At 40.6% G+C, this 13,344-nt stretch overlaps 2 protein-coding genes and 1 pseudogene across 2 annotated transcripts in view; 1 reads left to right on the top strand and 2 right to left on the bottom strand.

The window, feature by feature from the left end:
• The window catches only part of grhl2b (grainyhead-like transcription factor 2b), a 40,521-nt gene extending 35,821 nt beyond the window's left edge, over window positions 1-4,700 (bottom strand). Inside the window, exon 1 of the mRNA XM_088329307.1 lies at window positions 4,304-4,700. The gene's annotated coding sequence lies outside the window, so the exon portion shown is untranslated. The remainder of the gene's footprint in view (window positions 1-4,303) is intronic.
• On the top strand, window positions 3,516-11,133 carry znf706 (zinc finger protein 706). Its single transcript, XM_088329308.1, has 3 exons — window positions 3,516-3,781; window positions 6,603-6,748; window positions 9,115-11,133. The coding sequence occupies exons 2-3, from the start codon at window positions 6,614-6,616 to the stop codon at window positions 9,208-9,210; spliced, it is 231 nt and encodes a 76-aa protein (XP_088185434.1). The 5' UTR covers window positions 3,516-3,781; window positions 6,603-6,613; the 3' UTR covers window positions 9,211-11,133.
• Window positions 7,734-7,859, bottom strand: LOC148371297 (U2 spliceosomal RNA; annotated as a pseudogene).
• Window positions 11,134-13,344: the final 2,211 nt, after the last annotated feature.

Here is a 13,344-nt window from a genome sequence, read left to right as displayed (position 1 = left end):
GTAGACCCCACCCTGGGTCTTGTCATCTAGCAAGTCCCTACACAACAGCGAGAAGGTGCCTGCAGGACACTTGGGCGTTCCCCTCACACAGATTTATCCCATTCACAAAAGACTCATCTCATTTTTCCTACGATGTAAAAAAAAAAAAAAAGCAGGAAGGTGATAAGGACATGCGCACGGCTGGAAAGTTTTCTCACCGGGATAAGATTTCAGTCGTGACCGTATTCAAGTGATTTGCCTTAACCTGATGTGATAAACTTTAGATGTACTCGTTAATTTTCTCTCCATTATGGTCACAGGTTAAATGGGAGGTGGACAAACTATAGCCTACGGCAGGGATGTCAAACTCAATTGCACAAGGGGCCAAAATTCAAAACACACTTAAGGTCGCGGGCCAACCAGGATAAACATTTATTGAACACACTTAAACTGAATGTTTTTGGAACATAAATAGGAATAAAAACAGACAAGAATATTAAAACTTAAATATCCCAAAAGATTTTGCTCTCCTTAATATATCTCCTGTCAAAAGTAGAAATATGAAAATGCTACACAAATTATTTTGTAAAAACCTCACAACATTCTGAGAACAGGGAGCCTGATGTGTTTACCTTTGGCGCAGACGGAGTAGGGCGAGAGATGGAAGGGAGTGCTTGCACTTTTTGCATAGCTCCACCCATCCCTCCCACTCACCCAATCAAATAACTTTAAGTTCTCTTCCGGTGTTTCGGTGTATTTACAATTTGTTCCGTGGATTCATCAAGATGTATCTGAACACTGAGCACAGATTATATAGTGAGCTTTTATATAAAGGATTCTTTATCATTGTACAGCCAAAACGAGTTTTTTTGTGTAACACTTTGGCTGTAAATTGTAGTTAAAACGTGCCCTATATATTCTGAAAAGTACTGCTTTTTTATTCAGCTCTGGTTTGGCTTTGCGTGTATCCCAACAGGATCAATGGCTCAAGTTTTGAACGAGATGGAGAAAATTTGCATGCAATTAAATTAGTTACCAAGCCATAGGTACTCATAGAAAGAGCCATATCTGGCTCGCGAGCCATAGGTTCCCGACCCCTGGTATATAATATAGTATACGTCATGTATGAAGGAATAAGTACAGTGACTAAAACGTCAGAATATGATGTCCAGGGATGAGACGGCATTGTTCATATTGACGGGCCATTAATAACAATAATGTAAGATGGTCTTGTGGGCTGGATATAATTACACAACGGGCCGGACGTGCCCCGCGGGCCGGGAGTTTGACACATGTGGCCTACGGGATTTTTCGTCTGTCTCACCAATGGTTAGCGCGTGTGCGGCACAGTTCTAAGGTCTTGGGAACCTCCTGTGTGGGTTCAAATCCAGCTACCAGACTTCCTGTGCGGAGTTTGTCTGTCCTCCCCGTGCTTGCGTGGGTTTCCTCCGGGCACTCCGGTTTCCTCCCGCATTCCAAAGACATGCATTTCAGGTGGATTGGCCGGTCCAAATAGTCTCTAGGTGTGAATGTGCGAGTGAGTTGTCTGTCCCTTTGTGCCCTGCGATTGGCTGGCAACCAGTTCAGGGTGTCCCCTGCCCACTGCCTGATGATTGCTGGGATGGGCTCCAGCACCCCCGCGACCCTACTGAGGATAAGCGGTGCAGCTAATGAGATGAGATGATATATATATACAGTATATATATATATATATATATATATATATATATATATATATACCCCGCGACCCTACTGAGGATAAGCGGTGCAGCTAATGAGATGAGATGATATATATATATATATATACCCCGCGACCCTACTGAGGATAAGCGGTGCAGCTGATGAGATGAGATGAGATATATATATACTACAAAATACAGAAATACTAGGAAAATACTACACATATACTAAAAAATACTACTATTGGAATACCTTTAAAATACTTCTACAGAAATTCTAATACCACTACAGTAATACTATGATACATTATTGCTGCTGCAAAACTATTACGACACAATTACAAGAATACTAACACAATAATACTATGATACATCAATACCAGAAGAATACTACTGCAATACTATAAAAATAATACTACATAAATACTACAAGAATCCTTCAAAAATACTACAAGAATACTACATGAATACTATAGAAATCCTACTACAGAAATACTCCAAAAATACAACTACTGTAATACTACAGGAATTCTACAAAAATCGACTACAAAAATACTACAACAGAACTACTACAAGAAACCAACAAGAAAATATACTTTATGAATACTACAAAAATCATACTACATAAATACTACAAAAATACATCTACTGCAATACAACAGAAATGCTATATAAAATGACTACAAAAATACTACAGCAAAAATAATACAAGAATCCTACAAAAATTCTACAGTAGAAATATTACAAAAATATTTACAGAAATACTACAAAAATATATTTACTGCAATACTACAGAAATACTAAAAAGAATTTACAACAAAAACACTACAGCAGAAATATTACAGGAATCCTACAAAAATCTACTGTAAAAATACTACAAGAATACTACAGAAATACTACAAAAAACCTACTACAGATTTACTCAAAAAAATCAACTGCGATATTACAGAGATACTGCAAAAAATCTACTACAAAAATACTACAGCAGAAATACTACAATAATGCTGCAAAAAAATACCACAGTAGAAATACTACAAAAATATTTCCAGAAATATTACAAAAATCCAACTATATAAATACTAGAAAAACACATATACTACAATGCTACAGAAATACTACAAAAAAACTACCACAAAAATACTACAGCAGAAATACTAAAAGAATCCTACAAAAAATATACCGTAGAAATACTACAAGAATACTACAGAAATACTACACAAATCCTACTACAGATAAATTAAAAAAATACAACAACTGTAATACTACAGAAATACAACAAATAAAAATCTACAAAAAAATATTACAGCAGAAATACTAGAATAATTCTACAAAAATACCACAGTATAAATACTAGAAAAATATTGCAGAAATACTGCAAAAGAATTACTATGGAAACAGAACCCCAAAAAAACCACGGCAGAAATACTGTACTCCAAAAATCCTACTTTAGTAATACTACACTCCACTTATTGAAACATGAATATTTTGTTTGTTTGTTTGTTTGTACATGATTCAATTGTTTGTTTGTTTGTACATGATTCAAATTGAATCTTTTCTTCCGGCGCCGTCACGAATGGCAGCCACTCCAGCAGCTCCCGTGTTATTTTCGATTGTTCTCGATTGTTCTCAGCTCAGGGATGCTGCTGGAAATGTGAATTTCCCTTCGGGGATGAACAAAGTATCTATCTATCTATCTAGTAGTACTGTACAACAAAAATACGACTGCAGGAAAATGCGCAGTAGTCTCATTCTACCACTTGAGGGCAACGTCGCCAACGTCGTCGCTCACTATGGTGACTTCACCTCCACTCGAAAATTCCTACTCTATTGCCCTAATTGACTTCCAGCACGCAGTTTAATTATCAAAAATGAACTTTTTTTCTTCTTCATTTATGGACCTTTATAGAAATTCTGCAGTACGTTACGGTGATGTTGTTGTTTTTTTGGTCAACTTGTACGTTTTCGGATCCCGAACAAACACATTCCCGACGGTCTTTGAATCCGCCAACGACGTCATCTTGTCAGTGGGAATTTAGCAGCTGTCACGTTTTTAGTTTGTTTGTGCTTCGTGAGAACGTCCCGTACTCTTCTCACTATATTTACTTACATACTTCTCGTAAGAGGTAAGTTTGCAATATTACAAATTCATGCCAAACAAAAAAGTGTGTGGTGTTGAATTACTAACGCCTCGGAAAGACACGCTTCCTTAATATTAGTGGCTTGGCTAACAGAAAGGCTAATCCACGTTACAACCACTCATTCATTTTGCGTAATAGACAACAATCAGGGTTGATTGGAGTCATTTTTATTACAATTTAAAGTAGTTTCATCGTTTCTGTATAATTAAGTGCACGTCAAGTGGAAGAACACGCGGCGTTTGAGCGTCAGATTGTTTTCGCCTATTGCTAATTGACATGATCTCATTTTTTACATGTTCCTAAAACGCACCACTATAAACAAAGTTCAGGCAAACTTATTTGTGTAAATCTCAAATAGTATGCACAATTGGTATCATTAATCCGACGGGCTTGATTCGGTATGATTTGTGTTAAGGGGACAGTGTGTATTATTTGACCACTATATGTCACTGTTGTGCAACTGAAAAGAAGTGCTACAAAACACAAGGAAGAATTCAAACTACTCACTCATGTTAAGCGGACTGCGCCGTTTTTCTTTAAGTCTTTTTTGTCCAGCCTTTCGCAAAGGAAGATTATTAAAAAGGGTAAAGAAAGTAAAAAAAGAGGAACGGAAAATGAAAACAGGAGTAACAATTGAAAATGGAAGAAAAGTGGGAGGAACTGAATAAAAAGGGGTAAGGACAGAAAAAAGGGAGCTACATTAAAAGGGGAATAAGAGAAGGAAAAAATAAAACAAATGGGGGGAAAAAGAAAACAAAAAGAAAACGGGAAAGAAACAATGGGGTAAATAAGAAGATAGGAAAAAGGGAAAAACAGAATAAAGGTAAATGTAATGAAAACAATTAAAAGAAGAAGCAAAGAAAAGAAAAATGAAAAAGGGGAAAAAGAAAGAAAACCATAAGGGAAAGTGAAGGGGAGGAGGGGGAAGACAAAAATAGTAAAAAGGGAAAAAACAAAGAAAGGGGAAATAAAAGAAAACTGAAATGAAGCAAAGAAGGGGAAAAGGAAAGAAAAAACAAAATGGAGAGGGAAAAGACAGAAAATAATGGAAACAATTGAACAAGGAAAAAGAAGTAAAGGGAGGAAAAACAAAAAAGGGGAACTAACTAAAAATGCAAGAAAGAAGAGATGAAAAGTGAACAGAAACTTAAAGGGGAAACAGAGAAACAATAAAAAAGGGGAAAGAAAGAATAAAGGGAAATGAAAGAAAAGTGACAAAAGAAGCAAAAAGGGAAAAGAAAACAAAAACCAAATGAGGAAAAATTACATGTAAAGTAAATGCAAATTTTTTGACCTACGAGTACTCCAAATGCACGTCTGTTAGCACATGTAGTCTTGCTTTTGATTGAATTAATCTTGTTTACTTCAACAAAATGTGTTTTGTTTTTTTTCAATCATGAGGAATGGCTAAATAATACACGGTGAATTATTTACTGAGTGGGCAAGAAGCCCTCATAGCATTGATTGTAATTTGTTTGGAAATGTCAGTTCACCTTTGAGTTTATGTAAACGGATGGTTCGTTTATTCCTTTAAAAGCAGTGAACCTTCCATAGAAAGCATTCGCTTCAAGTCCAATTGAGTTAATATTAAATGCATGACATTTAATTTGAGTTCAATCTAGGTTGATCTTCACTTATTAGTCAAGTCTTTACAAAGAAAGTCACTCGAAAGGTCAAGTACTTGTTGCTGAGAAAGTAAATGAGTGCTTTGGTAGATAATAGCGTTTTACTTGTACAAATGGTGCCATTAAATTGTCACTCACTTTCACGCGCTTCTTCAGTTTTAAAGCGCTTACATTCTTAACGTAAAATGATCATTTGCCGTATTAAGCGCAGTTCAATAGTTGCCAACGTTTTTAATAATCGGTTTTAATCAATTACATCGATTACTTGTTGCAGCCCTAGACTCATTAGTTTTACTGAATACAATTAATACAACCCGACGCCCAAATGTAGTCTGACACATCATTTTAGGTGTCCCGCGACAGCTTATAATGCATCTAACAATAAATTAGACGAGTGCTGTGAACAAAAAACTCGATATCCTACAATCCCTGTTGACTAGGATACCTACAAAGTGACAGCTTAGCGCCACTACTCGGCACTGTTTCCATATCAATGCCGATTACAGGTTTTGTACGGGTGCTTCAGATCCATAATATCCTTGAATTCTATGTTGTGTTTTCAGGGATTGAAAAGTTCTTGAATTTTAGGTGATATGCTTGTAAATGCTTGTAATTATTGCCATGTTTCTTAACAAGTCTGCCTAAAAATAATGCCAACACTGCTCCCTGGTGGCTTCACTTTGCCATTGCATTTCTTCTTCCCTCGTGATCAAGGGCAGCTGGTATTAGTTTGTAAGGCATTGTCCTGTAAAGAGTCATCGCCCCCTATGGGTCACGCCCAAATGGACAGGTGCATTCTACACCTAAAAAGGGAATACGTACCGATTATGGATATTTATTAAGGTGGCGTTTCCCATTGATAAATCGTACTGGGAAGAACCTTTTGCAACTGAAAATGTAAGCTCCGTATTACTGTCATTTTTACCCAACACCTTTTATGAAGAGAAATTTGTCTCGAATGCAAATATATTCTCGATATACTCAAGATCTAAAAATCATGTCTTAATAAATGCACTTGCAAAATTCATTGTTAATGTAATTGTATATATGTGGCTCTGCAAATTCCATGATTGACACCGCATTTCTTCTTTTAATGGTACTGGAGATATTGAAGAGTTGGTTTTGCGAGTATATAACAAGTGCTTGCATTTGGCCATGAAAAATATTTTTTTTCATACTAGATTTGCCGACAATGGCCCGCGGACATCAGAAGATCCAGTCCCAGCAGAAGAACGCCAAGAAGCAGGCCGAGATAAAGAAGGCTAAGGGACACGACCAGAAGACGGCGGCTAAAGCAGCTCTCGTCTTCACCTGTGCCGTGTGCCGGGTACGTTTTTTTTTACGTATTAATTCAATGCCTCCCCCGTTCCAAGACAGGCATTATTTACAAATGGAAACAAGCTGGAAAAAGCATGCAGAGTATGCGAACAGATTCATTGTTCATTAGATGTATTCTGAACGTGTTTGTATGAATACGATTTCTGGTTGATGTTTTCGCCAAAAATCCATCCGTCCATTATCTGCACCGCTTATCCTCAGTAGGGTTGCGGGGGTGCTGGAGCCCATCCAAGCTATCTTCGGGCAGTGGGCAGGGGACACCCTCAACTGGTTGCCAGCCAGTCACAGGGCACACAGGAACAGACAATTCGCTCGCTTATTCACACCTAGGGACATTTTGGACCGGCCAATTAACCTGACATGCATGTTTTTGGAATGTGGGAGGAAACCGGAGTGCCCGGAGGAAACCCACGCAAACACGGGGAGAACATACAAACTCCGCACAGGAGGTCCGATCTCATGACCTCAGAACTGTGCCGCACACGCGCTAACCACTGTCCCGCCGTGCTGCTCGGTTTCGCCAAAAATCCACAATAGAGATAGTTTATGATGGACTTGATTGTCGACACATTTTTCAACATGGGCATCTTTACATGAATATAATATCTAATGATAGTTGCACATGTTCAATAATGTCTTTGTATTTAGCAGTAATATACAGAAATGAGTACCAAAACTTCTAACGTTTGGGAGGATTTTAGCGTCTATACCAGTGGTCGGGAACCATATATGACTAGCGAGCCTTATATGGCTCATGTCCTTTGTACATATGGCTTGGAGATAAAATAGAGATATTCATTGTTTGATGGGGGGTTTTGGGGTTTTTAAGGGTTATTTATCTATCTTCGTTATTCATTATTCATTATCCGTTATCGGTCAGTTCATGATACGCTACAAAGCCTAGGAACCGGGACACTTACTCTCAGCCAAAAGGCCAAGCTAAGGTCCTAGCCCTAAAGCCTTGCTGCGATCATTGCGAATGCACCGTTCCCGGAGGTACTGCAATACCTGGCCGATGCGTGGAGTGGACAGAGCAAGCTCTTATTCCATCTCCGGAATGCAAAAATCAAAGCTACAGAGCCGTATAAAGGCCAAGCTAGCACATTCACAATATGATCATGGATCTGACCGTCAAATGCCAACACTTTAAGAAATTCACTGTCAGTTACTGAGCCAATTGTCGCATGTGCAAAGCAGAGACAATACTGCCTGCAAATGGGGTTCAGTCCAGTATATATAGGATGCAATTTTACAGTCAAGGTGTCACACCAATGGACCCTGTTATTGCTGTAAACCACTAAATAATCCTTTATTTGGAAGCTCATTAAAAAATCTCTGATTAGTGTTGAGAGACATTTATGATGTAAAGCCACATAACAAACTATAAACACCCAGAAGCTCTAGCAAAGCACCTAGAGCAGTTTGATTGGGTAAGCAGTAGGAATAGACGGAGCTATACTTGGGACACGCAAACGCCTCCTTCTCACCCAGCGCCATCTGCACTGAAGGTCAATACTTCAGTCTCCTTGTTTGCAGTATTTTGTGACATTTTTAAACAAGAACTTTACTCGCACTGTGTTTTGTAACCATTATTCAGGACAAAAATGAGCCTAACCCCCCTAAATAACTGCATGAAGGAGACAAATCTTAAGAGGTACATTCATATGGGACACAGGCTCATGCATTATTATTTCATAGATTGCTAATAAATCATCAAACATCACACAGTGAAATAAAATGTGCTAAAGAATTAGCTTTTGTTTGGAGATCGGGTTTGGCAGTTTTGTTGAATTTTGTCTTAAAATATCTGGTATGACTCCCTCAAATGATAAAAATCTATATATTTTTGCTTTTATGGCTCAAAAAGGTTCCCGACCCTTGTTTACCGGCGCATCACGGCAGTAGCTCGGTGAGGCACCAACATTTAAAAAGCATATCGGACAATTGAACCAACAGTTGAACATCTTGCATGTTGTTGAAAAGCATAGCAGCAGTAGGCCGGAACTGCAGAACCTCTTTTGATTTCTCCTCCGACCACGCCTCAGTCTCTTCCTGGAGCCGATAACAATCCATAGAAAACATGCTCCTCCAACTTTCTGTAGAGTCCGATTTAATCGATGATTTGTTTTCGATGTAATTAGCTGCTAAAATCCTAGCTGCGTTATGCTTCCAACACCACACACACAAAGCCTTCCGCAACCTGCCCCTGTGATCGCATTTGCTGTGTGTTGACTGCTGCAGGATAACATGCAAGGTGAAATCCCCAATTTATGTAAACTGCGCAAAGTAAGCCGTGATACAGTGAGGGAATACTGTATACTCGTAACCATTTCGTCTGACTGTTTCTTTCTGCAGTCCCAGATGCCCGACCCCAAAACCTTCAAGCAGCATTTCGAGAGCAAGCATCCCAAATCTCCTCTTCCGCCCGAACTGGAAGGCGTAGAAGCATGAAAACAACAACAAAATCTCCAAAACATTTTCCTTTCTTTTTGTCTCACGAGGACGATGGAGACTTCTCAAGTCCCCTGTAGTGCCAGCTCTGCACACAATATTTTTTTAAAAAAAGAGCGCCGTCTCCGAATGAAGTCGAAAGTACTCGAGTATTTTTCTTTTTTTTGCCTCCCTGGTGACAAGTGAAGACATCTTGATACAGTGCCTTGCAAAAGTATTTCCCCCTCAAGAACTTTTGGACATATTGCCATATTTCAGGGTTCAAACTTATAGATAAAAAAATTAAGATTTTCTTTCTAAAAAATCATCAACATGTGAGGCACAATCGTGAAAAGATACCAAATTAATTTAACATTTTGTATTGTGCTAACAACTACAAAATTGAAAAGGAGGTGTTGCAAAAATATTGGTTCCCTTTGAGTTAATATTTTGTACAACCTCCTTTTGCTGCGGTAATAGCCACAGGTCTTTTTGGGTATTCCCCAAGAAGTTTTGTAAATTTTGAAACGGAAATATTTGACCTTTCTTCCTTGCAAACTAGCTCTTCGGGGTTTGATGTTGATCATTTGTGCACAGTATTTTTCAGATCCTTCCACAGGTGCTCTACAGGATTGAGGTCAGGCCATTTTAACACCTTTTTATAATGATAGTTTCAAATCATTCCTTTGTTGATGGTCGTTGTCCTGTAGGAAGGTGAACCTGCGCCCCATTCTCAGTTTTCTTGCAGACTTCAACAGATTATCTGCCAGAAGCGCCCTGTATTTGGGTCCATCTGTTCTCATCAACTCTTAACGATATTCAGAATGAATGAAAGAAAAGAAAACAAACCCAGAGGATAATGCTGCCATCATGTTTGAGAATAGGGCTGGTGTTTTCAGGGTGATGTTATGTTTTGCTCTTACGCCAAACGTAACGCTCTGCATTTAGCCAAAAAGGTTCAATTTTGTCTCACCTGACAAGAACACCTTATTTGTTCCTCTTGGTGTCTTCTCAAGCGCCCAACTGACTTTTTTTATGGGTTTCTTTAAGAAAAGGCTTTCTTCTTGACGCTCTTCCATAAAGGGCAGATGTATGGACATATGAAAAGGCATTCGATTTAGTTGGTCCCACGTCAGCTATGTATGCCTGCATGTCATCCAATGTGATCATGGGTCTCCTGGTTGATTTTCTGATTAGTTTTCTCATTGTTCGGGACTAAAATTTAGAGGGACGGCCAGGTCATGGAAGGTTTGCAGTGGTTTCATGCTCTCTCCCTTTTGATATTAACTGAAACTTAATGAGACACAAGTGCACTCTGTCATTGTTAGTCATTCAGAAGTCCTCAGGGAACCTTTGGAGTCAGTCGGATGGGCTGAGAGAACAGGGGGCCAATACCCACCTTTGAGTTTTTTTCACTGTAAATATAATACAAAATGTTGAAATAATTCAGTCGTGCTTCGCAATTTTATCTCGTGTGTTTGATTCGTAGAAAATATATTCAGTTTTTTAGTTTCAAGTTCGAAGGTTGAAATGTGGCAATATGACAGATTGCTTGGTGGGGGGATTCTTTTGCTTGGCAATTTATGTCGTGCACATGGAATGATAGTCATGCTGAGCCACTTTTTTATGTTTCCTAGCGCTATACTGCTTTTGTGTGGGTGGGGGGGATTTTGCACATGGTTTTGTTGTAATTTGGCAAAGACAATTGTTGCAACTAATATAAATCGATTTGTCGTCGTAAAAGGGGGTCTCTTTTTTGCGTCGTTGTTGAACACTGTATATTATTAATTCCATCTCTCCGATCCTAACCCCTTAATGTTGGCACGTCTCTAACCGGCCAAGCTGCTACTGCGAAGATTCCAACAATTTACCGGAACGCGTCAGGAACTGGAATGTACGCTCACTGATGTATGATAGTGTTTTAATAAATTTTACTTTGTGGTACCGCTGCCTTTTTGGAGTGAATCGATTTCTACATGTGTCAAGTGACAGGAAACGAGTCAAAACATAACACTGCAGTCAAAATAATGACAAAAAACTTCTTTCCTGTCTGAAACAATTGTCACTCGCAAGTTCAATTTTGAATAAAAGGGCGGAGGTTTGGTCTTGGCATTGGTGGGGATATGATGCTTTTTCGTTAAGTGATGACATCACAAAACGAGAATTTCTTAATTTTGGTGGGGACGTGTCCTTTCTGTTCATGCAAAAACTACGCCCTTGCTAATGCATGTAATGAAAACTTGGGTTAAAATATTCAGTCTCCATCCATTTCCTATTATTCTTCATTGAGGGGTTGGGGGCCGCTGAAGCCAGGATCCGGGTGAGGTCGGGCCAAATGGCATTTTCTGCAAAAACAGCGCTGCTATAAAAAAAAATCCTGCTGTTCATAAAGCGACAGTGTTTTATATTCATCCACTAGATCAGGGGTGTCAAACTCATTTTAACTCAGGGGCCACACGATAGAACAAACATTCTGTCGGGGCCGGACTTGTAGATTAAAGAGAAAGGAGAGATAAAGAAAGAGAAAGAGGGAGAGAGCGTGAGAGGGGGAAAAGAAATGGAGAGGAAGAAAGAAATCCAGAGAAATAGAAAGACAGAAGGAGAGAAAAGAAAGCGCAAAGGGAATGAAGACAGAGAGAGAAAAGGAAGTTAGAGCAAAAGAGGTTAAAAGACAGAGATAGAGACAGAGTGGGAGAGAAGGGGTGGAAAAGAAAGAAGAGAGAGAGGAATAAAGACAAGAACAGTGTCTTTGTGAGAGGCACCTGGCTTTGGCAACATCAAGTTGACATATTTCAACCTGCAGCTTGTGTTTCTCTTGCGCTTCTTTGAGTGTTGTCTCGCGGGCCAGATTCAATCCCTTAGCGGGCCTGAACCGCCCCGCGGGCCGCATGTTTGTCACCTGTGCACTAGATGTTGCTGTCATGTGTAGCGCAAGAAAAAGGAGTCCAAGGAATTACAAACTATGGACACTCAAAGTGAGTATATAGCTCCCTTTTTCTTCCAATTTTACCCAAAGACAAAAAGGGAAAATATATATAAAGAAAGGAACAAGAAAAAGAGGCAAAAAAAAAAAAGGGAAGGTCCCCAGTTTGAGACCGAGTGGAAGCATTTATTGGCCTGGAGAGGGATGGGTGCTACAAGGCTGTACTTGCCCAAGACAAACCCCAGGAAATAGTGCCCCAATTTTCTCTTTTCCTTTTTCATCCATCTATCCATTGTCTTCCGCTTATCCGAGGTCGGGTCGCGGGGGCAGCAGCGTTAAAAGGGAAGCCCAGACGTCCCTATCCCCAGCCACCTCCTCCAGCTCATCCGACGGGACCCCGAGGCGTTCCCAAGCCAGCCGAGAGACATAGTCTCTCCAACGTGTCCTGGGCCGCCCCCGGGGCCTCTTGCCGGTGGGACATGCCCGGAACACCTCCCGAGGGAGGCGTCCAGGAGGCATCCTTATTAGATGCCCGAGCCACCTCAACTGGCTCCTCTCAACGCGGAGGAGCAGTGGCTCTACACCGAGTCCCTCCCGGATGACTGAGCTTCTCACCTTATCTCTAAGGGAGAACCCAGCCACCCTGCGGAGGAAACTCATTTCAGCCACTTGTATCCGGGATCGAGTTCTTTCGGTTATGACCCAAAGTTCATGACCATAGGTGAGGGTAGGAAGGTAGATCGACCGGTAGACCGAGAGCTTTGCCTTTCGGCTCAGCTCCCTCTTCACCACGACAGACCGGTACAGGGTCCGAATGACGGCAGACGCTGCAACGACCCGTCTGTCGATCTCCCGTTCCATCCTACCCTCACTCGTGAACAAGACCCCAAGATACTTGAACTCCTCCACTTGGGGCAAGACCTCCTCCCCGACCCGGAGGGAGCATACCACCCTTTTCCGACTGAGAACCATGGCCTCGGACTTGGAGGTGCTGATCCCCATCCCGGCCGCTTCACACTCGGCTGCGAATCGCTCCAGCGAGAGCTGAAGATCACTGCCTGAGGAAGCCAACAGCACCACGTTATCTGCAAAAAGCAGTGACGCAATGCTGAGGCCCCCAAACCGGACTCCATCCCCGCCAAGGCTGCGCCTAGAAATTCTGTCCATAAAAGTTATGAACAGAATCGGTGACAAAGGGCAGCCCTGGCGGAGCCCAACCCTCACCGGGAACG

This window comes from Urocampus carinirostris, chromosome 2, assembly GCF_059441175.1.
Source record: "Urocampus carinirostris isolate Australia breed hairy pipefish chromosome 2, RoL_Ucar_1.0, whole genome shotgun sequence".
In the NCBI taxonomy this organism is placed as follows: domain Eukaryota; kingdom Metazoa; phylum Chordata; class Actinopteri; order Syngnathiformes; family Syngnathidae; genus Urocampus; species Urocampus carinirostris.
The sequence above is the reverse complement of the archived record's forward strand: the minus strand, read 5'-3'. Positions and strand labels throughout refer to the sequence as shown.